Below are 25,689 nucleotides of genomic sequence, written 5' to 3'. Positions count from 1 at the left end.
AGTGACTTTGTATTTCTTACTCTAGCTAATCAGAAAGTAAACAAGGTTTAACTCTTTGCTTTCCTGTTTTGGTACGTTGAAAATGGCTGCTGCCAGAGTTTGAATTGTAGATCATGCATTAAAATGTAGGTATGAATTTTAAATAAAGTCTATTTTTTTTTGGTTGTAAATAAAATGGTATGACTTATGAAGCATCCTAGTACACATTAACATTTTTTATTATTACAATAACATAGTGTACAATCTATGATGTGTTAACTTTTTTTTTATTATAATTTATTTCAATTTTGTTAGGTATCATATGTTCATACTCCCCAACGAAAATAGAGTAAGAAAATGATCCCAATACAACATAATATGGAGACTAAAGAATCACCTGAATTAAAAGAGGAGTCAAACAATCGGACATAGAACTGGAAAATTGATAAGGCTTGCCCATCAAAACTTAGATCGCATTAATAACCAACCTTACATTCATTTGAAGATACAAATATACACAAATTTGGCTACATAATTTTTGACATGTTAACCCCTCAAGAAAAAATTTGGGGAAAAAACAAAGCAAAGAAAAAACTGAAAACGCTCAATAGGCCATACTGGATGAGACCGTTTTAAATTAATGTGCCTATAATTTGGAACTGCAAATTAGTTATCCTTCACCACCCTTAAGCTCTGCTAGTAATACTGTTAGTGATCAGAACCTGGAGTTGCATCTCCTTCTGAGCCTCGTCGCTTCTTCTTCCCTTCCCCATGCCTCGATCGCCTTGGTGCCTCATCCTCACTTTCACTGTCGTCATTTCGAAAGCTGTTTCCAGCACCAAATTGATCTTCATGGGAAGCCTTTATTCCTTCATGCTGGAACTGTCCATCATCTTCCTGTCCGCCAGCTGTACCCCTGCCTTGTTCTGATCCTGCACTATATCTGTCATTCCGATCATTAGTAGTTGTCCGCTGATCTCTTTTAACAGGTCTGATGGTGTTTTGAGTAGATGGATTAGGTATTGGTGGAAATGGCATACCCCCTGGTGGCCAACTGCCTCGAAGTGGATTTGTAGTAGTGGGGCCCATCCCTCCAACAAAAGGAGCACGTCCCGGACCCATCATCATGCCAAATCCACCAGCTGGAAAAACCCCAGGTTGGGAAGGTCGCCCAGGAAACATCATGCCAGATGCAGGGCCTGTAAAGTCACCAGAAAACCTTGGACCATATGGAGTAAAACCACGAGGCGCTACACCAAAAAGATCAGGCATCCCAAAACCATCAGGTGCCACTGGTCCGTAAGAAAACCCGTCAGCACCCATCACCATTGGGGGAAAGCCTCGCATCCCAGGCATGGGTCTAGCTCCACGGGCCAGTGGCATGTGAGGCCACATGATTCCCCTGCCTCTGCCTCGCCCTTGACCTGCTGGCCCAAGAGCCTGGCCAAAGCTCTCCTCCTCTTCGTCGCTTTCTTCCTCTTCTTCTTCTTCATTGTCTTCAAATGGAACAATATCTGGGTTCTCCCCTCCATTGTCTGGATTCAATCCCTTAGCTTTTTCCTCTTCTCTTTTTGCTTCTGCTGCAACTGAGACTGCCTGTATCCAAGGAGATGAGTAACCAGCAATCAGATTCATTCAGCTCTGATGATCAAATGATTCATGGAGGTGCAAGGCTGCAAGCAATCGTGCAATGCGATAATACCTTGCAATACCTAAATACTCAATTACACTGGTTCTATCAATCTCAGTAGTTACTAATTAGTGTAGCCAAAAGTAGTGTATTTGGCTGCTGAACTAAACAAAGGCCCCCCAACATCCCACCCACAAGCCACAAATTCTAAATTCCACGTAAATAAAAAGCTACTGTAAAAGGTCAGTAAGTCTTAAACAGACAACTGGTTTCTAATTTGAGATTTTCATGGAATTCATGATATTTGTAAAGAAAAATAAATAAAAAGATGAACAGAAAAAAATTCTAACATATTACTACTCTTGAACATTTTACATACCAATCAGTATAATGCTAAACACAAACTGTGATAACCAAACCACACAAAATACATTTTTCAACTGCAAACACTACTATGCAAGTCTCTGTAAATAACAATCACACACGAGACACATATTTATCAATTATTTTTTTAAAAAATATTCTCTTATTTTCTAAATACACTAAACTATTTTTTTCCACTTTTGCCTTCTGTTATGCTGATACAACAATGCATGCTACACCATTTCATAGAATAACAAGGTTTATTCATTCACATGATCATCAAAAAAATATCAGCATGCTGCATTGCCAAAAAAATTGCAGAATATTTTAAGATAAAGGAATAAAAAGTTAATGGAGGCATAGAAAAGAAATGTAAATAGGAGTTAATTAACCTTATATTGTTTGGAAGTTTTAAAAGGAATAGAAGGTCAATTGATATGAAACTATTTAAAATCTTTATATTAGACACTCTAACTCCTGATTTAGGGGTCAAGAAAATTTGGCATTTGGAGATTCATGGATGTAAATATCTAATCTCCTTTAGCTCTCATTTACATCATGAAAAAATTTGTTAAGAGGTTAACCTCCACTTACCTTCCACCCTTTGACCTCCCCAAATGAACTACTAGCTTCCTACCACCAAACAAATGTGATTCTTTCTGTTTCTAATGGCGACTAGATTAGAGGCACTTACCAGAATATTAAATTTCAGAAGGTTAGCTTCAATAGTGGCCTCTCCAAGAATATGCATGCAACACGAAACTTTAAAAAGTTATTCACAAGTCATCAAGTTTGTGCAAAACGGTAATATCGGATAACAGATTGGGACACATTAACAGATTAGGTTAGGTCATAAAATGAGATGAAATCATTGGTTCCAAATAGATAATTTAAGATCGCATGCAATCCCTAGTTCCAATAATAGACATAATGTAGGGCTTAGCTTGCATATGTAACTTGGTTAACGAACCAGGTTCAATCCCCCCTGCCCTAATATTACACACACATGAACATTACAGAAATTGACTACTGCACCACTCTCAATTTTTATTAGGTGTATATTAATGATTTCGTAAATATATTTCTTTAAAATATTAAACTGGGTGCACATAATACCCTAAGGGTCGCTACAATTAAAATGATAAGGTGAAGTTGAGACGGCAAATGACAATAAAAATTATCGGTCAAGGACCAAGGTGATTAGCCCAAAACTAAACCAGAATATGAAATTTTAGTAATTGCTTCCCAACAGAAAGACCTATGTTCGTCAGCTTTCCACCGTCTTCTTGATTTGTTCTTTATTTTCTCTAACCTATTCTAATTGATCTCACTCTATTTCCCTTTCTAAATGGTAAAAGAAGCTTACCATGAGTTCACTATCTGGCTCAAGATAAAGTAATGAAGCTAACTGCTCACCAACTGAGGGCTCTAACTCTTGACAATCTCTGCTGATCTGCAATCATATGAAGTACAATAACAATTTCAAAATAAGATGGAGTTGATATCAAGTATTGACTAGCTATAGCATCAAATTAGAAATTTACCACAAGCAGAACAGTTATGATGACTAAAAACGCGTGCTTAAATGGTAGTTATGTAGCACAGCTAAGAAGTCTTAATAAAGAAATTTTGTGGCCCAAAGATGAGTGCAAATTGTGTGAAGATGTGTTATATCTTCACACTAAAAAACTAAATAAGAAAGGTTCCAAGTTCTGGTGCTTCCAGATTCAAGTTAACCCTAAAGCTTCAAGTTGTTGGACTTCTAAACCAAAATTCCTCTTTTATTTGTCTACTAGCTAGTAAACTTTTGCAATTGGCCATAAAATTATTGAAATATCCCTGCTCAATAAAGCAATCCGTGCTTCTGCATTGTGACTGGTAATTTTCCAAAATTGTTAATGTAAATCCCATATGAAGTTTGCTTAGTATCTGCATCAGGTAGCCAATAAAAAGTGAAAATCAAGCTGCATAACATAGATCACTTGCCAAAATTGTTAATGTAAATCCATATAAAGTTCCCTTAGAGTCTGCATCAGTGATCAGGTAGCCATTGAGAAGTGAAAATGAAGCTGCATAACATATATCACTAAAAGAAACCACTCTAACCTTTTTGGGTGGTTGGGGGGGGGGGGGGGGGGGGGGGGGGGTATGTGATTGCTTATCATAATATCAATGGAAATTTGTCAAGCTCTTCTGAACCTTACTGTGTGTTTGATGTAGAAGAGCAGAAGCGGATGAAGGGAAAAGGATTGGGAAAAGAAGATGAAGAATAACAAAAACATCCAATAAAGAACTACCAATCATAACATAACAAAATGCAATATTAGCTCTGTAGACAGTACCTTCACCGGTAAGTTCTCATTGTATGGGTTCCTCAAATGGCGAGTTTTATGGAATGATAATTCGCATAACTGCATAAAAAAAAAAAAAAAAAAATCCATTAGCTGCGGATTACATCTGAACTATAGAAGGAGATCACAAAAAAGTAACATGCCGAGCTTCTCAACAAGCTTTATGATGATCCTATAAAACTTAAGACTGACCCAGTCACAAAAAGCATCCAATGTGCAAAACCATTACAATGTGTAGGGCAAAGTAGCTATTTTTGAAAATTGACATAAAATTCAGGTTTTTGGTCTTGCACTATACAAGGGCGCGCCAATTGCCTATTTTATCAGAACTTGTGTGCAACAGGCTCTCCGTTCCTAGTCACTAAGTAGTGCTATTCGAGGCTGAAGACGGCTGAGAAAGGAAAGAGGGACATTGGCTTAGCTTGGCTTTAGTTTAGAGTGGACGGACTATGGACCCTGAGTGCTCCAGCCACATAAAAATAAATCTAATATGCAAAACCATCATTATGGTAAAGCTGCCATGTCCCAGTCCTAAAACCTGAATCTAATCTCAAACTAAAAGTATAAGACTATTGGCTGTTTATTCATCATCATTGACCTCTGATATTGGGATAGACATATTAATCATTTTTGACAATAAAAATTTATCAGTAATCAGTCAAAGCAGAAAAAGTCTCAAAGCATCAGGGCAATAATAAAAATACCATAGATGTACCTTCAACCATTTGACTGAGAAATTCCGTCCATAATGTGCAGTTCCATGAGCATATTTCCAATTTCCCCCACCAACAGATGCACCAATTTTGGATGTCATCTTTGCACATCCCTACAACCCACAGATGATTTCAGGTTTAATACCTCAGATAAAGCAAACAAGGGTAATTGGGATCAAATTGCTGGAGTTGAGAAGCCAAGCAAAGCTAATTGGAAGCTACTCATCAAAATCAATCCTAACAGATTATATATTGGATAAGTTAAGAAGACCACAAAGCGAACTACAGGATGTGAGATCTTAAACTTACCTGGAAATGTCGAGTCCGATTAACTGAGAAAATTAAAATCACATTTTCAGCAGAGTCAAAAGCTTCATTCAATTTAGCTTCATTGCTCCTTTGAGTTGCCCAAACTCCTTGTTGTACAGACAATTCCAAATTTTCGCGGTTGCAACTTTTAACAATAAAATACCTAAGATTCCATATATATGAAAGCATAATAAGTAATTTGAATCATTACTAAAAGAAGTTTTTTTGAACCTAATTGAAAAGCAGGCACTTGAGGGAAGTGAAAGAATGCAGGAAAGTTGATTAGAAGTAATCAATAGTTGAGAAGACGAACAACACTAATATGAAAAATGTTGTAGAAAATCAAAATTATGAATTCATATATTAGCATCCACTGGGGATAAAAGCTAAATAGAAGCTCTACATATCAACCAAAAGAACCCTAAGAACAGAACCACCTAAAATCCTACAGACCAGTGCAAGGACATCAAGTGAAAACGTTAAATGTCCTCAAGCAGCAATATTTTCATAATGGCTGTGTTTTCCCAACTCTGCCAGTTCATAATCTCAACGGTGAACTCTAAAACTGCAGTGAAACTTTAAAGTTGAAAACATTCAGGACATAGTTAAGAGTTTCCTCTTGAAAAGAACTAGAGTACTAGATTTATGTAAACCTTTTTGGGAGCATATTAATAAATAAAACGTGTAAATACAGTAAAAGTCAACATGTAAGATGTATGCATCAATGTACAAAACAAGTCAGTGACATAAGAAAGAAAACCTTTTAATGGCTACACAAGATAACCAACAACCTGTCATAATAATGTGCAGTCACATTTTTCAAATGCCTCAATGCACATCAGCCTAGGGCGGAGAAAAAAAAGAAACAAAGAAATGCTGATGTGGGGAACATGGAGTCTGACCTAACCCATTAATGGTTTCCCACATGACTGATGTATAACCAGTAGTGGGAACACGAAGTCTGAATCCAATGAGAATTCCAACAATTAGCATATAAATCTCAAACCATGACTAAAAACCACCAAAATTTTTAAAAGCATGTTCCTTAAAATGGTCATCAGAGTTTCCCCAATAAAAGCACTGACTTCATTTCCTAAGTTTTAAATTAAATATCCATTGTTTGAAATAAATTTCAGACGGCAAGCACATACCCCTGGCAGGAAACACGGATAGACCTATAATTCACTCTAACACTAATAATTAACAAAAACCAAATTGTACACAAATGAAGACATACGTGCACACTCTTAAAATCAATGCACAAGCAAATAGCTCTGATTGAGATACATGAGAGACACAATGGAATATAATAATATCCACAACACTCCCCTGCCTTTCAGCTCCACAAGATTCAAGGTCAATCCTAACCACCATCCCAAGCTCCTCAGAAAGAAAATCAGTTACAAGTGCCCCTCTTCCTCTAGGAATAGCCAGTATCATAGTCCCATATGATTTGAAGGAGTAAAAATAATATTATGAATCATCAGATGACAGGGGAAAGGAAAGGATATTTGATTCCAGTTTCAGAGCACAAAGCATACCCATTAACAAAGACTAGACTAGCTAGATCTACTATAATTAGATCCAATAGGTTTCATGCATGGTGAAAGAGTACCAACTCCTAATCCCAATCTTTTTTCATTTCTGTCCTATTATATTTGCAAATATTATTCCAGAAATATTGACTGAAATAGTCTCATTATGGTAATCTGATTTCAAGTTCTAAAAGAAAAAATTTAACACAGGCCTAAAAGTAACTATCCTCAAGAAAACAGGCAGTCTCTATCTTGTATCAGTGTCTTCATGATTTTCTTTCCACACAAGACCCCAAATCCTCTCAGCACTTAAAGATCAATTATCTTCCAGGTATTAAGCAACTTGTATGTTTAGCATTCTTAATTCAATATAGCATTGTGTCCTATGCTCTAAACCTACGAATTAATCCCATTCAATCTCATTCATTTTCCAACTTCTCTCATACAGTGCTGATCATGGCAATCATAAAATTTACACACTGCAACTGACAAGGGACCTGATATCCATACACATGACAACCTGAGTAAAGACTATCCTGCCACCCTGTCCACCCAACCCAAAATGCAATGCACATACACACTGAGATATGTATGACCTACATATTTATCTCAGAAAAATGACCACAATTCAGCAGGACTTTGAGAATTGGATCCTTCAACCCTGCACTTAGCATAAACCCATTTGAAATATCATTAGAAAGCATTCATCAAATTCCTCTCCAAGAACTATAAGCTTTTAAATGGAAACAAAAATTATTTGTGATGACTTTCTTCTTTCTTTAGAATCTAGCTGCAATCCCTAACAGAAGGGAGTGCATGCTACCAAATGTACTGGCATTATAAATATAGCAAATAGTTCTATAAGCACTATCAGTTAATTAATATGCACATCAACCAAACAAAATGCGACATGTATTTTTCATATTCTTTCTAAGAGTTCTCATGATAAAAAATTAGATAAGTTTTAATCTAAAATTACACAAAGAAAACAGTAAAAATAGTAATGAAGAAAAAGAAACCCCCATACATTCAGCTTAATTTCAAATATCAGCGAGTTACCTCACACATTAAAGGCCAATAATTTCAGCGAACACACAGCCTACATGAACATTACATTGCATTAAGGCATTCCAATAGCAAATATTCGAAAGAAAAAGGATTATGAAATTAAAAAGCTTTGTCTCTGTTGTGAGACAAAAATATTATATAGGGTTTACCATCTTTCAAGACATAAATTAATTAAGTAAAAGGCTGCAAAAGAACTTAATTCAGAGTTAAATGAACACAAGATAGTACATAAAAGAGAAAAAGAAAAACTATGCAAAATCTTTTGTCCTCTCTACACAATAATGAAGGCAAATCTTCAAAATTTGAACAATAAACACTTAAAAATAATCAAAAACAGTAGTTCCAAAAGGCATAAGCATCCTAATATGTACATCTATTTAAAAAAAATTAACCAATTAAATGGTTTTAAATTGAGATTTGGAAATAGTTTAAGACCATGACTATGTTCAGTATAACAAAACTAATGAGGAAAAACTGGCCAAGAGTGTTGTCAATTGAACAACAACCATTTGTGGATGATGCACTCCCCGGGAGAAAAGTGACATCAAGCAAAGATGCCACTATCCCATGTGGAAATAAATTGAGGTTTAAAGCCTCCGAGACTGCAGCTAGAGACATTTAACTTTGACATCAGAAAGATTCAAGAAAAAAGCATTAATTATTTCTAAAATAAAGTTTTGGGAAGTTTAAAGAAGCATATCACATCCAAACTCCATAAAATATGCTAAACTTCAAAAACAAAATAGAGAAAAAGAAGAGGAAAAAAGGTTCTGCTGCCTCTTGTATTTGAGGTAATGACAGGCTTTTATTAGATGATAACAAACTAAATACAAAAAAAAATCCTCATTAAGCATTCACCATTGTCACTATAGCTTTAACAACAATATCGAAACAATACAAGAACTGATTTACATAACCCAATTAAAGACCTTAGGACTCTGAACACACCTAGATATTCCTTGAGGCAAAGGCATCGCAATTCTGCTTGCTTGAATGGGCTGACCATTTGGAAGATTTTGTGTTTGGGCCTGAGGGGCTTGCTGTTGAGACTGTTGCCCTTGTTGTTGTTGTTGTTGATGTTGCTGCTGCTGTTGCTGCAGCTGCTGTTGCTGCTGCTGCTGCTGCTGTTGCTGCTGCTGCTGAGGCTGCTGCACATTAACAGACTCTGGTCCTGAGGGTTTTCCTGTTACAACCTGACCCATATTGTTGGGACCTTGTGAAAATTGAGATTTTTCTGTATGTTGCTGAAAACCAGCACCCCTCTGTTGAAAAAATTTGTTAGAGGATCCATAATTGTGAGAATTCAATTGCTGAATCTTCTGAAGGACTTCTTCTACAGGAGGTGGAGGTCCAGGCAACTTTGCATGCCTATACCGACAGTCAGGACCGTTTGGACAAAACCCTAGCTTGTACCTGCAATCAAAGTATTCTCTTAGCTGAGATACTCACTAAAGGCTCTTACTTGAGTAATGATGGCAGGCATTCCACAAACGGAATTCCTATGTTCCAGTAGGCATTCTATCAACATTAGAGGAAAAGCAAACTACTTTATGGCTCTTATGATTTTAACCTTTCTTAAAAGACAAATAAGCAAAAATATATGAAAAACAATAATACTAACATCAAGCAAAGAATTGCAGGTGAAAAAACAATGATAGCATGATCAGAAATTCTGCCATAAAAGCCAATGAATGATCCTAGAAACCTAATTAAACAGCTATTACAGCAAATAAGAACTTTGCATCAAGAAGCATATATCAGATTTGATCGCTAATAGCAAATCCATCAACAAATAATTAATCTAATACGCAATGCAATAACATAAAAGTTGGTATGAAACATACATATTGCACTCCTTAATATCCTCATTGGTATGCTTATACACGCAATCCTGCTCTCGGCACTCTCCGTAAAGCCTAAAGAACCTGCAAACAGGCATTCGAGACTTATCGTATTGGTGAAGGAAACCACAGGCATCGCCTTTCATGCAAAGGCTACGCAGCCAATGCCGACAAACAGTTTGCCGGAAGCTCCGCCGCCCAGGCTGGTTGGCGCCGGCTGCGGCTGGGTCAGTAGAAGAGACAGTAGAGACGACGGAGTTATTGTTAGTGGCAGCGGCTGCGGCAGTGTTGTCGGAAGGGATGGCGGGCAAGGAGGCAGTGGGATTGGTGGGACCGGAGTCAAGGCCTCCTTCGAAATCGAAGCTAAGACCTCCTTCTGTGTCCTCCATAAGTGATTGATGTTGATTTTTACTGCCCAATTAGGGTTTTCAGTTAGAAGATCATAGAGGGAGAGAGAGAGAGAGAGGCGCAATTAAGGCAAAAGCTGGAAAAACCTTTGTTAGGTTGTTGGCTGGGCTTTGGAGGACAATGATTGTAGAAAACAGGAGTTGGTTCCTTGTTTTTTTGTTTTTCAACTCAACTAGCTACCAGGTGAAAATAACAGGGAAAATAAAATTTAAAAAAAAAAATTAGTTGATTGTATTTTGAGAAAAATAAAATTATTTTCCCTTATAATTTTTTTCCAATTTTTCCATTAATTTTAAGAGAATTAAAAAAAAGTGTTATTCCTCCTTCCTTACGTTTAAAATAATAGCATTCCGTTATTAATTTTTTTTAGTTATTTTATTTTCTATTATATTTTACCTGTCTTAACTTCAATTGATATCTAAATAATCTACTATTTAAGATTTTATAATTAAAACGAGTTGAATCATTTGTAAAAAAATATTCAACTCGGCTTGAGTTTATTGATTTGGAATTATAATTCAATAACTCATGCAATAAATAGAGACAAATTTAAATAATGTAAATAATTTAATTTGATTAATTTGGAAATCTAATAACATGTTTAAATTTTAAATATTTATCATTTTCTATGTATTTATTGAATAAATAATATATTAATTGTAAACTAAAAATTGAGTTTATACAAACTTTTTTTTAGAATAAGTTTATTGAAACTTTATTTAATATTAATAAATAAGTTTTAAAATTTTCGACGAGATTGAATCGAGTCTGAGACTAAATATGTTTAAGCCAAATGAGAGCATGAAAATTAAGATTTTATTGAGTTCATATTAAATTTTGAGTCCTGATTTAATCAAATGAGTGTTGTATGGACTTGTAAATATTCCAATTTAGTTAGTTCTTTTGTTAAATTTCATTGCAAATTTTTTGTTAGTCTATAAAATAATTTTTTTTTAAGATAGATTTGTCATGTAGTTTGTTAGGAAGTTAGGGAATTCTCATTATGCTATAACTTATTATCTTAATAAACTTTTCTCTTGCTTGTTTAGCAAAATTAGGATAAATTACCCTCCTCTAAATCGGTATTATATAAGTTAACCAAACCAAACATTATAGTACCAAACTCTCACATTTTCATGTAGGTTTAGGCCCACTTCAGTGAACCGCCGGTCCACGCCTCAAATGCTCAAACTGAAACAAGCCTGGGGCTGGCAATTTCAATCCCGGCTTGAATATGAGCTTTTTTTAGCTTTTAGCTTCTTGTTTTTTTTTTTTTTTTTTTTTCACCGTTCTATTTCACCGGAACCAGCACAATTTCAATCAGTTCCACCATTTCTGGCCAGTTTCGGTTCCAAATATTGGAACCAGAAATAGCCCGAAACTTTCCAGCTTCAGTACGGTTCAGAATCGGATTTCCAGGGACAGTTCTGGTTCAAGCCAGACTGATGGCCTGGTAGGTTCCTGTCAGTGAAAACTCATTCAGCCTATTCAAGCAAAACCATTCAATCTCTTGTTTCTCTCAATAATTTGGCAAATGCACAAAATACACTTCCCAACTTCAAATTGTAAAATTACAAATACAATTGAATAGCAACATACTAAAAAAAATTCAACTCCGTATTACACTTGTGTTATAGGATTTGAGTGATTTCATGAGCTAACTAGTAATTATATCGACTCTACTTCATGTCTTGTAATAATATGAACATTCTGAACCAAAAGAAAAAGAGGGGAAACACAATACAAATAATATATATTTTAGCAGTCAAATGGTTCACCAATCTATACCCAATTCTCTTGAAAGAAAGAGTTTGTCGATGTATAAAATGACTGGTGCAGATGCAGCAATAAAATACTCCATTTGAATCTTAGCTGAAGTCTCTGAAACGTAGAAGAAATTGGTGAAGCAAACAATTACCAACTAGAAAATATAACAGGCCAAGAGAACAGTTTCTTCTATTTTGGCCTTGCAAAGACCCTCTAAAACAAGTTTAACTTTGTTAAGACTGAGCCAAATTAATAGAAAAATATTTACTATAAGCTCTTCAATTTGAAGCAATATTTTCCTGGACACATCAAAGCAAGTTTCAAGACAAATGCAAAACAACCAATCCGACACCAACGCAACATGTTTACTGCAAATTTTATGCAATGAAAATTCAGCACTATACTGTATTTCGTAAGGAATCATATCAAATTAGAGATCCAAATGTCATAAATATCTCAGTTAACAACAGGCATGATCATGGTATAAAAAAGGACGACTCAATGCACGAAGCATCCCACATGTGCGAGCTCTGGAAAAGGTTGACCATGATCATGGTATAATGAGTCAAATGTTGTGAGTGAATTGTAAGACAGGTTTTAAGGCTTCAGGTATGCATCTGAGCAAACATATCAAGGACTTATTGATTAACCTCAGAAACAAGTGTTTTGGTTGGTGGAAGCACTCACCATCTTCATTCAGTTTATTTAAAAGTTGTGATTTAGTGGGAAGAGCATACATTCCTGCAGCAACAGCTTTCCTGATAGCCCATCCATGATGGGGAGCAAATACCTGCGCATAAGCCCTGGAAGCTGGGTCTTTCAAAGAATTCCCCCTGCCATGAGAGAATAACAAGAAATATCAACCGTCTGACCAAATTAAACCTAAGACGACCTTTTTTTTTTTTTATATACTATCATACTAACCTGCTTAAACAGTATATTCTGCATCTATGAAAGTGATAATAACTAGTTGGGTTCATTTCACTTTCACCCACGATCAGTAAACTTAGCACTAAATTTCAACACAGTTAACTTCAATTTGCCACAAAAAAAAAAAAAAAAAAAGAATCAACTTTATTTCATATTTAAATAAAGTCTAATTTCCAAAATTCAATAGAAATTCAGTCAGATATCTAGCATAGCAAACAAGATTCTTTATTTGAGTTGTTCAAGGTGGGGTATAGGACTTTATTAGTTAGCTGACACATAAAAGATAAGGCCAAATTTCAACTGACCAGATGAATTTCATGTTACAAGTAAAATCAAGTCTAATTATTCTCATACCAATAGATTGATTTGAGTTTAAAATTGGTGAAACATAAATGGGTAAAAAATATGCAATTCAATAGCCAATAAAACAACAGATATTTCAAGTCAAGGCATTTGGCAAAATAGCAGAAATAAGGTTCCTAATCTTAAAACAGAATTGTAAGAGTACAACATCTTAACGAACTAGGTTCTGCAAGAATTAGAAGCATATAATCCTGCTCTTACATATTATATAGAGTACAGAAATCTGAGGAACATTCTCTGTGATTTCCAAGATAGTACAGCAATCTTTTAAGATAAATAACGTCACTAGATCTTTGAAGATAATTGATGCCACTAAGTCAGGAGATAAATGCCCTTTGCATCATTCAGTAAATGTCAGAACATAAACCAAGGGCCAGGGAAGGTCCAGAAAATACTGCATTGAGTATGCCATTAGTTATGCTCAAAGATTTTCTAACTACCGCAATATCATATCAATAAAAGAAAACAATTTCTGGCTCACCATCTCAGGTTTCTTAACGTTATTTCAGCATGTCAATATTTGGATAATTTCCTCTGTTTTTACATTTTGTATTACTGATTCTAGAACCACAACAGACAAATAATCTTGAATTCAAGATGCATGTTCGTGATTATGAAAAGTTTTAACAAAAATTTAAGAAAAAGAAAAAAGCAAAAAAAAATGGAGCAGCTCTTCTAAGCCAGGAAGCTTTCAAGATTTCTAACCAAAGGATTACCTATGTATATAATATGAATGAGGAATCAGCAAGTTGGAAGAGGAACAATAAAGAGTTATGATTATAAGTATAAGATATCTGTTGACTTTTTTGTTTGAATAGGGGGAAAAACTAATTGTGAAAGAAAGAAATAACTGTATCCTGTGGAGAAAAGGGAATCCTCCTACATAAATCAAAAGACAGCTAAACAACAAAATCATAAAGACAAGCTGAAAAGATAATGCCTTCCAATTGTGTTGGATAATATTGAAAGAGACCCTGCTAAAGTAAAATCTCCAGAAGCATAAGCCCACATATTGACTTAAACAAATGCACCCATAAAGGCATAACAAGCACACAACCATTTCCCTGATTGCATGCCTCCATACTGGTTTCAATCTAGAAGGATTGCTATTGGAACCTCCATGCATTCATTTGCAGTTTTTCCAACTGCTTTTCTGAGAACCTCTCCTCAACCTAGAAACACAGGAAGACAACTACATTTCTGGTTGATGATGAGTAAACAGAGAAGAAGATGGTCTTGATATTAAACATTGTACAACAAGGAGGAAGTTAATACTAAATAGCCATGAATAGGAGCATCAGGACATCAAAAGTAGCTCTTTTCTTTTTTATAAGCTCAAACAATTGAAAGCACGAAGTAACTAAAAAAGTAAAGGAATTTGAGTCAACTGGAAAAATCAAAACAAAAGCAAAATGAAAAACGAGAACTAAATACTAAAAGGACTTACTCCGTAACAAGAATTTGCTCAAAAAGCACTTTGACCATGTCAATCCCACGCTTTACCCTCAAAAGATTTCTCGAATGACTACCAGCTTTTTTCACACAATTCTCCTGTATGTCCCTATCCAACAACGCTTGCAAAGACCCAATCGATTTCGAAGATTCTGCAAGATCACGAACCTGTTATCATAAAATCAAAATCGAATCAAACACTTTGAATAAAATGATAAAATTGAAATTTTCTCAAGAAACAGACGAACCTTAGCAACATAGTCCATTTCAGCGAACTTGAAGGCGATACCTAAGCAGCCAAAGAGAGGAGAGACCAGAGAACAAGCGCGAGAAAATGGCGCCACTTCTACATCAGCAGATTGTGAGCTTACAGTGACGGCTAGCTCTTTAAACGCCTCCGACATCTTCCTTAATGGCTTCTCAGTTTCAAAATCAGCCATTGTTTAGAAAATGTGAAAAATAAGTTGTATCCCCGTCAACGGAGGACTCGACAGGGGAAGGCAATGTAAATAGGTAGTCTTTTGCTGCTGTATGACGCGAAGAGGAATAAACTGGAAAATACTTTTTTTATTTTTTCTTTTTTTCTTTTTCAGAATTACAGTTTTGATTTGTTACAGATTTTGTTTCTAGCCCATAATATAGGGACCCTTTTATGGGCTGGAATCTTGTGGGAAGGTAACTTAACAGAATAAGTTTCCATGTTTGGTTGGCACACTAATTCTATTTTCCCGGAAAATCCAATTCGTAAATATACGGGTCGTAGCTCTATTTTCTAATTCCAAAAAATTGAGTACTTAAATTCACTTGTATATGCTTTCAAAACGAATTCACTCGTATATAAAATTGGTCTATTTGGGACACTAATTTTATTTTTCCTCAAAATTCAATTCATAAATATACGAGTCACTTTTATTTTTTAATTTAAAAAAAGTTGAATATTTAAATTCACTCGTATATCCTTTCAAAAAAATTTCACTCATATATAAAATTGATCTGTTTGTCATACTAATTTTATTTTTTCGGAAAATCCAATTTATAAATATATGAGTCGTAGTTTTATTTTCTAATTTCAAAAAAGTTGAATATTTAAATTCGCTCCTATATTCTTTAAAAAAAATGGTCTATCGACTTATTCGATATGTATATAAATATAAATTCAGGATAGTTTGTTTTATATGGAAGCCAAAGTGTACGCAGCACACATTATTTTGAATTATAGGATGACGAATGTTAAAATTCACACAATTTAACACAATTGCAAGAATTGTAAAAATATCAATTATTTTATATTTTCAGATAATCTCTTTATCAAGATAATATCTGTAAAAAAAATTATCTCTAACATTAATATAAACTTATTTATTCTTACAAAACAATCAATAAGTAATCCACACGCTTAAAAATAATGTGAATAAACAATACATTACTATTAAATAAACAATATATAAGTAATTTAAAAATATATAAATTGAAACACACAAGATACGACAATTTTTTTAAAAAATAAGATATCTACACGCTTAGGTCAATACATTTATTTAACTTATTTATGATATTAAGCGGGTTACACAAGTTGTATATGGATCAACACAAGATACGACCCACTTTAACTTGTTTATGATATCAAGCGGGTTAAATGTATCTTGTTCGTGTCAATCGTCTAATTTTCATGGTGTGTTTGTGTCGAAGTTATAAAAAATTATTTCATCACTTAATATTACTCTGTGCATTTATTAAATATTCTAATTGACGTATTAAACATTTTAATTTATAAAATTAAATTGATTAAATTTTTATTTGATACTTGAAAATTATTATTTCAAAAGTTAAAAACCTTAAACATTACTTAATTCCAAAGATAAATGTCATATTTGTAAAAGTACTATGTCCACAAATAAGTGTCGCATTTTTAAATTGTACGAATAAATGAAAAAATTTTCCCATTTTTACCATTTGCAAACAATGGATAATAATTGTATAGTTACCAAAAATGTCTCTCTAATATAATTAAGGATAATATAATCAATTTACTCAATAATTTATTACAAATTAAATATATTAATTAGCTTTCTTAAGGTACGAGAAAAAAAGCAAATTTGATATTCTCTTAAAAAAAATGCAAATTTGATATTTATTTTTGCATGGAGGGGTATTATTATTAATGCGAGTAAATGTGATAATATTACAAAAAGAAAAATTTAGAGTGCTATAAAGTTAATTTTAAATTTTTGAATACTGCATAGTTTTTTTTGTCAAAATTAACGGATTAAATTATGCATTCCGCCCATCTCAAAATATGGGAAACTTGAATTCCTGTAAAAAAAATTGTTATTAAATATAATTAAATCAATTACTAAAAAAATATAGGCAAAATAATTGTTTACCTAAACTCAAAATCATTATTTACAGTGAAATATTTATTAAGTAAGTTTAAGATAATATTTGTATTTTATATTATTTATAAAAATATTTTATCAATAATTATGAATATTTTTATAATATCTTTCTAGATTAAGTAAATAAAACATATTTAAAATAAAGATCAAACTGTAATTTATCTATAAACATGTTTTATACATATGAAAAAAAAAATTCACATCACTTTTTTACCTTAACAATAAAGTTAAAAATTAAATTTATTTTTTCTCTAATTAAATTAATTTTATGTTTTACATCTTCAATAAATCATTTTTTAAGGTACATATTCAATAAATCATTGATTAAACATTTTAAAGTTAATTTATTTCTATATTTATTATAAAGAAATTACAAAAAATTATAGCTTTAACTCATATATAATTAAATTTAATTTTGCACTTTTCATAAAATAATTATATAATCTACCTAACTAATCGTTACTGTGGTTCAAGTTGGTTTAATTACTTCATAATTCAAAATGAGCAATGTATATAAAATTTTCGTTTAAGAATTAAATTGCATTAATTATATATATAGAATTAAATTTGGAGGATTTTGACTCTAAAATTATAAATCAAATTTTAAATTTTATAAATGAAATCTAACTACCAACTTTATAAAATCACTATTTTGAATTGATTTGAATTGACTTAAAACAGTTTGGATGGTATGATATGTTCACGATCTTTAAGATAATTTTCAATGATCAAATCTCTATTGTGATGAAAATGGACTGAGTTCCACTCTAACATGGATCAAGAACATATAATGAAATCATAATTGTTGTTTCTTTTTTTTTTTTTTTTTTTCTAATATATCTTTAAAACTTTTCCTAATCTATAAACATGAAAAAGTCAATATTTGGGCCGGTTGTTTATTTTAAATTCTAGTTAATATTTAATAATAATTTATTTGTTGATAAAAACTAATCTTATGCCCGCACAACGTGCGGATTAATACTTATAAATAACTAATACGAATTAAAAATAATATATTAAAAACAATAGACTCACTTCTTAGCTAAATTAAAAATAATAAACATAAATGTTGCTTTTACAGATTAAAATAATTACTTAAATCATAAAATTACCTAAATGAAAAAAGAAAGAAACTTCATGAATCGTTAATCATAGGTATCTTTTGCTCAAGGTATTAATTTTTATCACTATCTAAAAGTATACTAAACTTAAAAAACGAAAATAAGAATTTGTATGATAAATTTAGTAGATACAATAATCATATATATAGTACTCAAAAGAGAATCACTATTTAAAAAAAAAAAGAGGATAATTAAATTAAAAATAATAAAATGTTACATCAATTTATAATGTAGTTATTAATTATTGAAAAAACTAATTAATGTTCTATTATTAAAAAAAGAAAGAGTTTTTTATTAATGAAATAAATTTATTTTATAGTTATTAATCATTGAATAAAGAAAATAAAAAATTTATAATTTAATTTCTTCAAATTAGATAATTAAATAAAAATATTAAAAATAACAAAATTCCGCACCACCAACTAAATTTTTTATAATATCGTGCCACATAAGCAAATTTGGTTGAGTTTTTATGTATTTATATAAATAAATAGATATAGATAGATGTAATTTATTGTTTTTTAGAACTAGGAGTTGTTAATCCTTCTCCAAGTTGAAAAGGATAAGAGAATTTTTATTTGTAGAAAATTAAATTGTGTGTTCAAGTGTGTCAATTTTCTATTTAGGAAACATGAAATCAAATTTTCAGTTTTATAAAATTTAATTTGGAAAGCATGTTTAAATTGATTTGCATAATTATCTTTTACAAATAAAAGTCATGTTTATTGACTGTTTTCCATTTAAAAAAATGACTTTTTCTTCAACTTAATTAATTAATTTTTTTAAGTTTACATTATATTTTAAGATAAAATTAATTTTTTTATTGCATAAAATATGTTTATAATGGTAATAATTATTTTTAAATTTTTTTGCAAAATTATGAAAATATATTATTATTATTATTATTATTATTATTATTATTATTATCAAATCATGAATACATATTTAAAAATTTTAAAAAATTCTTAATTTGTTTTATTTCTTTTAGCTACAAAAAATATGAATAATTTTTTTAAGTTATTCCATTGAATTTTTTTTTTTTTTTTTTACTATTAACAGGTGAACATATTTTTTTAACTTTCAGAGATTGGCTTGTATATGTTGTTGTTATTCCAGCAACGCTTGAGGATGCATGCTGATGGCCTGTGTTTGTTGGTCTTTGTGGCAGAATCGAAACGATGTTGTATGGAACAGTCGGGGGATGGCACCGCTGCAGATTTTGTCCCGTGCCAAGGTGATTTTGGGTGACTGGGTTCAAGCTAATTTGCGAGCTGCTTCAGGTCCCACGCAGGCTGCGGAAACTCTTTCTTGGCAAAGGCCACGTGCTGTTGGCAGAAGATTAATGTTGATGCAGCCATTTTTGGGGATGGGACAATTGGTGTAGGGATGGTTCTTCGTGATGCAAGGGGAATGTTTCTGCGAGCTCGAGTGCTAAAGTTAATGGGTTGCTTTGCTCCAAAAGTGGCAGAGGCGATAGCAGTTAGAGAGGCCCTCAGTTGGATTAAAGAACACGCTTGGATGCATATGATTGTAGAATCTGATGCCCATGTAGTTTGTTTAGCTATTAATGCCACTTGCAAAAGGGATATTAGTGGGTTTGGGATTATTATTCATGATTGTAAATCTCTTATATTGGAGATCACAAATGTGTAGTTGGTTTTTGCATGTAGATCGGCTAATGGGGTGCCTCATGCTTTAGCTAGGGCATCCGACTTAAGGCCAGAGAGAGTGGAATGGTCTATTTCAGTTTCACCACCTAGTTGTATTGTTGGTGCATTGAAGCTTGATAGCTAGGAGTTATCCACTTTTTTACTTAAAAAAATAAACAAACAAGTGAAGATATTTTTCATTTTTTGTTTTTTATTTATTCGAAAACTTTTTTCTTATAAAACTTAAAATAGAAAACAAAAAACTATTTTCTATCAGTAGACACAAATGTTTTTTTGTCCTCCTTAACAAATATGATTTTCGGGGATTGAACTTATGTTCCCATTCTAATTAGAATTAAAGTTGCTTACTACTCCAATCAACATATTATTGATTTTTTTTAATAATAATAAAGATTCAATTAAAATAAAAATAAAATAGAAAAAAATACAAATATTATACTTTTTAAGAAAAAATTGGGACTAACAAGAACCAAGACTTTCTCGTCAATCTCAAACCCTAGTCGTCCCTCTCTGGCTCTCTCTTTTTCTTTTTTTATGTGTTCTTATAGATTTTGTCTCTAAATCACCACCGACTGTCTTTTTTGTCCGAAATGATTTCTTTTCATCTCTATCTATCATTTTTATTTATTTTATTTAGTTTTCTTTCTAATAATTCTAAATATATGATCGTTTGAAACAAAATTTGTAATAGTTAATAGATCTTGGATGTTTTCGGTACCCTCTTAGTGAAGTTATGAATTTCTCTCCTTTTCATAGGATTGTTCTTCATTATTGATAAGTTTTAAGTGGATCTTTTATTTTTTCGGCATTTCAAAATACAAGATGGATATTGGTTGCTTGTGGTTGGAGACTGAAGATCTTCAAGTTCGGGTAAATTTGTGCTGTTTGTTCTTTTATCGAAGTTTGGTATATTAAACTCTTAAGTTTCCGAAAAACAATGTTCAAGACAATATCGTGGAAGGTTTCTTTTGTTGTTCTATTTGAAAATAGACCAGTTTTTACCGGGAGATTAACCTTTTTTACCGGGAGATTAACCCCTTCTACCAAGATCAAGAACATCTTCAAACAGAATATTTCAATTTTCTATACTTGTGTTTCTTATTCTTACAGGAATATTTTGATGTAATTAACTTATTTTCATTACCAATGAATTATTAAGTTGAAAAAAAAATGGGACCATCTATCTATCTATACCATACTATAAATAAATGTGAGAATAGAGTGGGATAATAAAATTTTCGATATCATCATCAATGAAATTTAGAATATCTTAAAATAGTCTTAGTCGTAGCCAATTTGAAAATTACATTTTATACTAACGAGTGTTTGGATGAGTGGTTTGACACTTTTTCCCTTTAGATAAGATCAAAGGTTCGATCATCATGGATGAAGCAAATACTCATTGGGAGCACTTTATCCCTTCTTGCGCTGATCCGATGCGAGCATGATTTAGTTCTAACTCATTGAATTCGGGATACCGTGGTTAAGACCAAAAAAAAAAGAAAAAAAAACTACATTTTATTATTTGATTGGATATAATTTCTAAAATTTATTTTTTAAATAAATAAATATAGATAAATAAAAAAGAAAAAAAGTATACTCTTCAATTTCTTGTATAGTTGTAGGAAAAATTGTGGGTTTATTTGGAGAGGATATAACGTTTCATTTATATAATTTTTTTATTACTTAATTAACTTAATTTGCAACTTAGAACAATAGAGAAATAAAATACTTGAATAAACTCATTAACTAACCAATATTTGATCCTATCATGATTTGCTTTGTAATTTTCATTTATTGACTTGTCTTTTTTTTTTTTTTTTGTCCATCAAAATCAAATTTAATTAAATTATAGCATTTTCAGAGTTATTTTGAAAATTCAAATTGGTAAATTTTTTAATATAATTTATTTCTTATTATACGCTGAGTTCTTAGAGTTTTATTCTTAATAAAATTTGTTTTTTTTTTTGTTATTGAATTAATTTTTAACTACTATCACTTTAATTTAATAAGAGATTTATATCTTCCTTGCAATAAATAAATGGTCTCCTAATTAAACATTTTTAATTTTCTTGATATTTTTTCTTTTGTATCCTAAATATGTTTAACTTGAAAGAAAATAGTATTTATGAAATTGAAAAAAACTATAACTATATATTTCTGTTTTGGGTTTCAAGAGTTTGTGTGTATGTTCATGTATTTCTTTCTCTAATGCACCGAGTAAGTAATATTATCACTATAGTCAAAATGATTACCATTATTAATTCAGATCATCTTCTCATTTTTTTTTCTTTTACATATCAGTAAAAAATAATTTATTATTATCATTCATTATTGTTGTATATAGATATTGATTTGGGATTGAGGGCAAATGTTAGAGATTCAGGGATAATTTTTTTTTTTTTTGAGCGCCTATCAAGGTTTTAATAATCTGCATTTATAAATAATGGACTGAAGGATAATATATAGGTATTGAATTAAATTTTATTTTGAGACCACTGCATTATATAAAAATAGAATCAAGTATATAAAAAATAGCATTGCAAGTAGTTTATACAACAAAGTTTAATATAAATTAACTAATTGTATATATTTTAATCTAAATAAAAACTTATGTTTTAATATTATATAGATAAAAATTAAAATAATACAAAAAAAAGAAAATATAACTAGTATTATCAACATGCAACACACGTCATAAAAAAGACTAATAATTTTAAATAAACGAAAAAAAAAGCGAATGTATTATTTTTATGGAATGTAAGAAGTGTATAGGGATAATAATTCTCAGGTTCTGTCATTCTTGATTAATTAATTATACTGCTTCTTAGTTTAGTCCATTCCCCTCTAATTTTATAGTTCATATCTTCGACATTTTTACAGTTCAACATATAGATTTTATATAAGAAAAAAAAATCAAAAAAAGGAACTTACCACAATATACTTTTTAACGACAAAAGTTCGAGTCCTGTTTAGTGTGCATAAAGGCATAGGGAATGGAATTGGATTAGGATTAAGTGGTAAATAAAAACAAGAAATAGAGTTCAGATTTTGAAATTTAGGGGAATAGGGATTCTGGAACCCTTATAATTCAATCATGCATCATCATCATCATTATTATTATTATTATTTTAAGTTACTATATATGCCCTAATTTTCTTTTATCATAGGCTCACTCTATGATTCTAATTTTTCATTTTATGCCAACCATTTGCACAGTTTAATTGATTTTCTCACGTATTATAGAAAACGTGAAAAGTGAAATATCTCAAATTTGAGTCATCTTCACTATAAAATTTTTTCACCAATTTGATAAATGTTATTCAAAGAAAGAAATCTTCTGATCTAAAAAAAATTTCATCTTCCAAATAATATCTTTTTTTTTAATTAAAACCTCAAAAAGATTTTTTTAATGAAGTAGCAATTATTTTTTAATTGAAATTTTGAGATGTAATCTTAACATATTTCTCTCATTTATTCTCTCTCTCCCCTTATTTTCCCCTCCCTATCCATTTCTTAAGAGTGTTTTTTAAATTTATTTTAATATGTATTCTAAATATAAATTTATGAAATTCAATTGAATTAAATTTATTATACTAAATATAAAAAATGTATTTCAAATAAAATTATTCACTATCAAGAAAATCCCCAATTAAATTAAAATTCACTTAAATAATAACTAAAAAATTTTAACTGAAATTTATATTAAACATAATTAATTATTTAAAATTTTAATATTGTCCATAACATTTCTTTCCTAACGTATCAAACCTACTAGTATAATTTTATTTTTTAATTGACGTATATAAAATTTGAATTGCATTATCAAATTGGGTAATGGGTCCAATTCAGTAGACGGAGACAAGAAAAGCCACGAAGTCAATCTCCACCAGATTTTTTGAAATCGTACATTTTAAATTTTTAAAAACGCATGACACGTCACTCTCTCCTCTCTATCCCATACATAGTTTCCGCCAATTCATCCCCCTTTCTACGAAAACAAAACAAAGAATTACTATTTCACCCATAAATTTGACAAAAACTATTAAATTGTCCCTATTGTTTAATAAAATTACTCATTCATCTCTGAAAACTATTAATTTTCAAGACAAGTATACCTATAATCTCCATTTGCCATATGCTCCCTGCATAAATTGGCTCACTTCTTTTTTCACATATCACAAATTATATTCTCATTAAGGATTTATTCTTTATTTGCTATAAGCAAACATATTAATTAAGAAATTAATTTTGCGTATTATATATTAGGAAAAAGTTAAACATTATTCGGATTTAACCATATTAACTATAATTTCTTAAACTTTGTAAAAATCAAACTAGATCTATTATTATTAATTAAATATTAAAGCGAATAAGAAATTAATTTTGCGTATTATATATTAGGAAAAAGTTAAACATTATTCGGATTTAACCATATTAACTATAATTTCTTAAACTCTGTAAAAATCAAACTAGATATATTATTATTAATTAAATATTAAAGCGTACAACTAATTAAAATATTGATTTACATCTTTCTAAATTATAAAAAAAAAAATTTAAGGATATATTTATTTCTTCATATAAAAATAGGTTTGTTTATATTTTTACATGGATAAGAATAAATAATTAATATTATTCTAATGATACATATTTACTTATATGATATACCCCTATATGTCATTTTCAATAAATAACCAAATGGGGTTGATAATAAGTGATATTAAACAGGGCTGCATTATATAATTAATAATACTTTTAAAAAGGAAAGTGATATAATAATTTGACTTAAACGGAAAAAAGAAATTAAGTCTGTGTTTATAGGACAGAGAAAGTACTAAAAAAAAATCAATAATAATTATATTTTAACCATATTAATCATATTTTTTTAATCTATATAAATATAAACTTCGTCTATTTTTATACTATAAAGAGAGTAACGCCAATTCATTTCCTTTTTAAAATTAGGGCACATAAAGTTAAATTTTCTTTTCTTTTGCTCATTTATATTGTAAATTAAGCAAAAAATTTGGGCTAAGGATCAAGGCCACCTCTAACACTCTTCCTCTTAGTCCTTGCATTTCAATTGATATTACATACTTGTTTTTATTAATATTTAGTAAATTATCAATTTATCATCAAAATTTATGTTCGTGGTACTATTTATTCTTAAACCTTACATTTAAAGATTATTATTTTTGTTATTAAATATCCTATAATATTATATTATTAGTTTTTTATATATAATATTATATTATTATTATTTAGTCTATCATATTTGTTCTTTTTATTAGCAATTATTTGTTTAAGTACACGTTTTGAAAGTAAAGACCGAATAGTTTAATACAAGTAAATTTTAAAAATAATTAGTGATTTTGTAAAATAGAGGGAAAAATAATTATTTTTGTCGCTTTTAGGGACTAAATGGTAATTCTCGTAAAAAGAAACCCAACAGTTTTCAAATTAATCATTTAAATGTAACCAGAAAAAAATTAATCATTTAAAGACAAAAACAGTAACACTCACTCAGTCACTCGGACACTCTCTCTGCTCTGTAGAACACCTTACTTGCCTCATTTCTCTCTCTTACTTTTCGTGTTTAGCCTTTGCCACGCTTTCTTTGAAAAAGGAACACAAGAAACAAAACCCTAATAAAGAGAAGCAAGCAATAATCAACAATGCTGCTTTCATTATTGTCTTCGAAACGTTTCTTTTTCTACCTTGGCTAGATCTACTTAACTGTCTACTCTCTGTACGAGAATTTTTTTTTTTTTTTTTTTTTTTTTTTTTTTT

The 25,689-nt window shown here is 30.9% G+C and overlaps 2 protein-coding genes across 3 annotated transcripts; both read right to left on the bottom strand.

The window, feature by feature from the left end:
• Window positions 1–414: 414 nt before the first annotated feature.
• On the bottom strand, window positions 415–10,362 carry CPSF30 (cleavage and polyadenylation specificity factor 30). 2 transcript variants are annotated; one of them, XM_089715391.1, is made up of 8 exons: window positions 9,793–10,362; window positions 8,897–9,361; window positions 5,346–5,508; window positions 5,039–5,149; window positions 4,315–4,383; window positions 3,339–3,425; window positions 1,020–1,575; window positions 702–922 (listed from the first exon to the last, which is right to left on the bottom strand). In XM_089715391.1, the coding sequence occupies exons 1-8, from the start codon at window positions 10,176–10,178 to the stop codon at window positions 843–845; spliced, it is 1,917 nt and encodes a 638-aa protein (XP_089571517.1). In that variant the 5' UTR covers window positions 10,179–10,362; the 3' UTR covers window positions 702–842. The 2 variants fall into 2 exon arrangements, with proteins under 2 accessions (XP_089571516.1, XP_089571517.1); XM_089715390.1 differs by having other exon boundaries at window positions 415–1,575; window positions 9,793–10,361.
• A 1,322-nt stretch (window positions 10,363–11,684) lies between these two features.
• On the bottom strand, window positions 11,685–15,298 carry ACD11 (Glycolipid transfer protein (GLTP) family protein). Its single transcript, XM_012220248.4, has 4 exons — window positions 14,958–15,298; window positions 14,705–14,877; window positions 12,652–12,797; window positions 11,685–12,078 (listed from the first exon to the last, which is right to left on the bottom strand). The coding sequence occupies exons 1-4, from the start codon at window positions 15,147–15,149 to the stop codon at window positions 11,972–11,974; spliced, it is 618 nt and encodes a 205-aa protein (XP_012075638.1). The 5' UTR covers window positions 15,150–15,298; the 3' UTR covers window positions 11,685–11,971.
• Between the last annotated feature and the right edge of the window lie 10,391 nt (window positions 15,299–25,689).

The sequence above is a fragment of the Jatropha curcas genome, chromosome 10 (assembly GCF_041381405.1).
Source record: "Jatropha curcas cultivar XTBG-Jc1 chromosome 10, XTBG_Jcur_1.0, whole genome shotgun sequence".
Lineage (NCBI taxonomy): Eukaryota > Viridiplantae > Streptophyta > Magnoliopsida > Malpighiales > Euphorbiaceae > Jatropha > Jatropha curcas.
The sequence above is the reverse complement of the archived record's forward strand: the minus strand, read 5'-3'. Positions and strand labels throughout refer to the sequence as shown.

What these genes read in the sequence shown, in the direction of transcription:
- ACD11 (XM_012220248.4), bottom strand. Translation starts at nt 15,149, where the DNA reads ATGGCTGATTTTGAAACTGAGAAGCCATTAAGGAAGATGTCGGAGGCG. An exon ending in AAATGGACTATGTTGCTAAG is followed by an intron (nt 14,878 to 14,957) that starts GTTCGTCTGTTT and finishes TTATGATAACAG; the next exon opens with GTTCGTGATCTTGCAGAATC. An exon ending in AAATAAACTGAATGAAGATG is followed by an intron (nt 12,079 to 12,651) that starts GTGAGTGCTTCC and finishes TCTACGTTTCAG; the next exon opens with AGACTTCAGCTAAGATTCAA.
- CPSF30 (XM_089715390.1), bottom strand. Translation starts at nt 10,178, where the DNA reads ATGGAGGACACAGAAGGAGGTCTTAGCTTCGATTTCGAAGGAGGCCTT. An exon ending in ATCGGACTCGACATTTCCAG is followed by an intron (nt 5,150 to 5,345) that starts GTAAGTTTAAGA and finishes TGTGGGTTGTAG; the next exon opens with GGATGTGCAAAGATGACATC. An exon ending in TCTCAGTCAAATGGTTGAAG is followed by an intron (nt 4,384 to 5,038) that starts GTACATCTATGG and finishes TTTTTTATGCAG; the next exon opens with TTATGCGAATTATCATTCCA.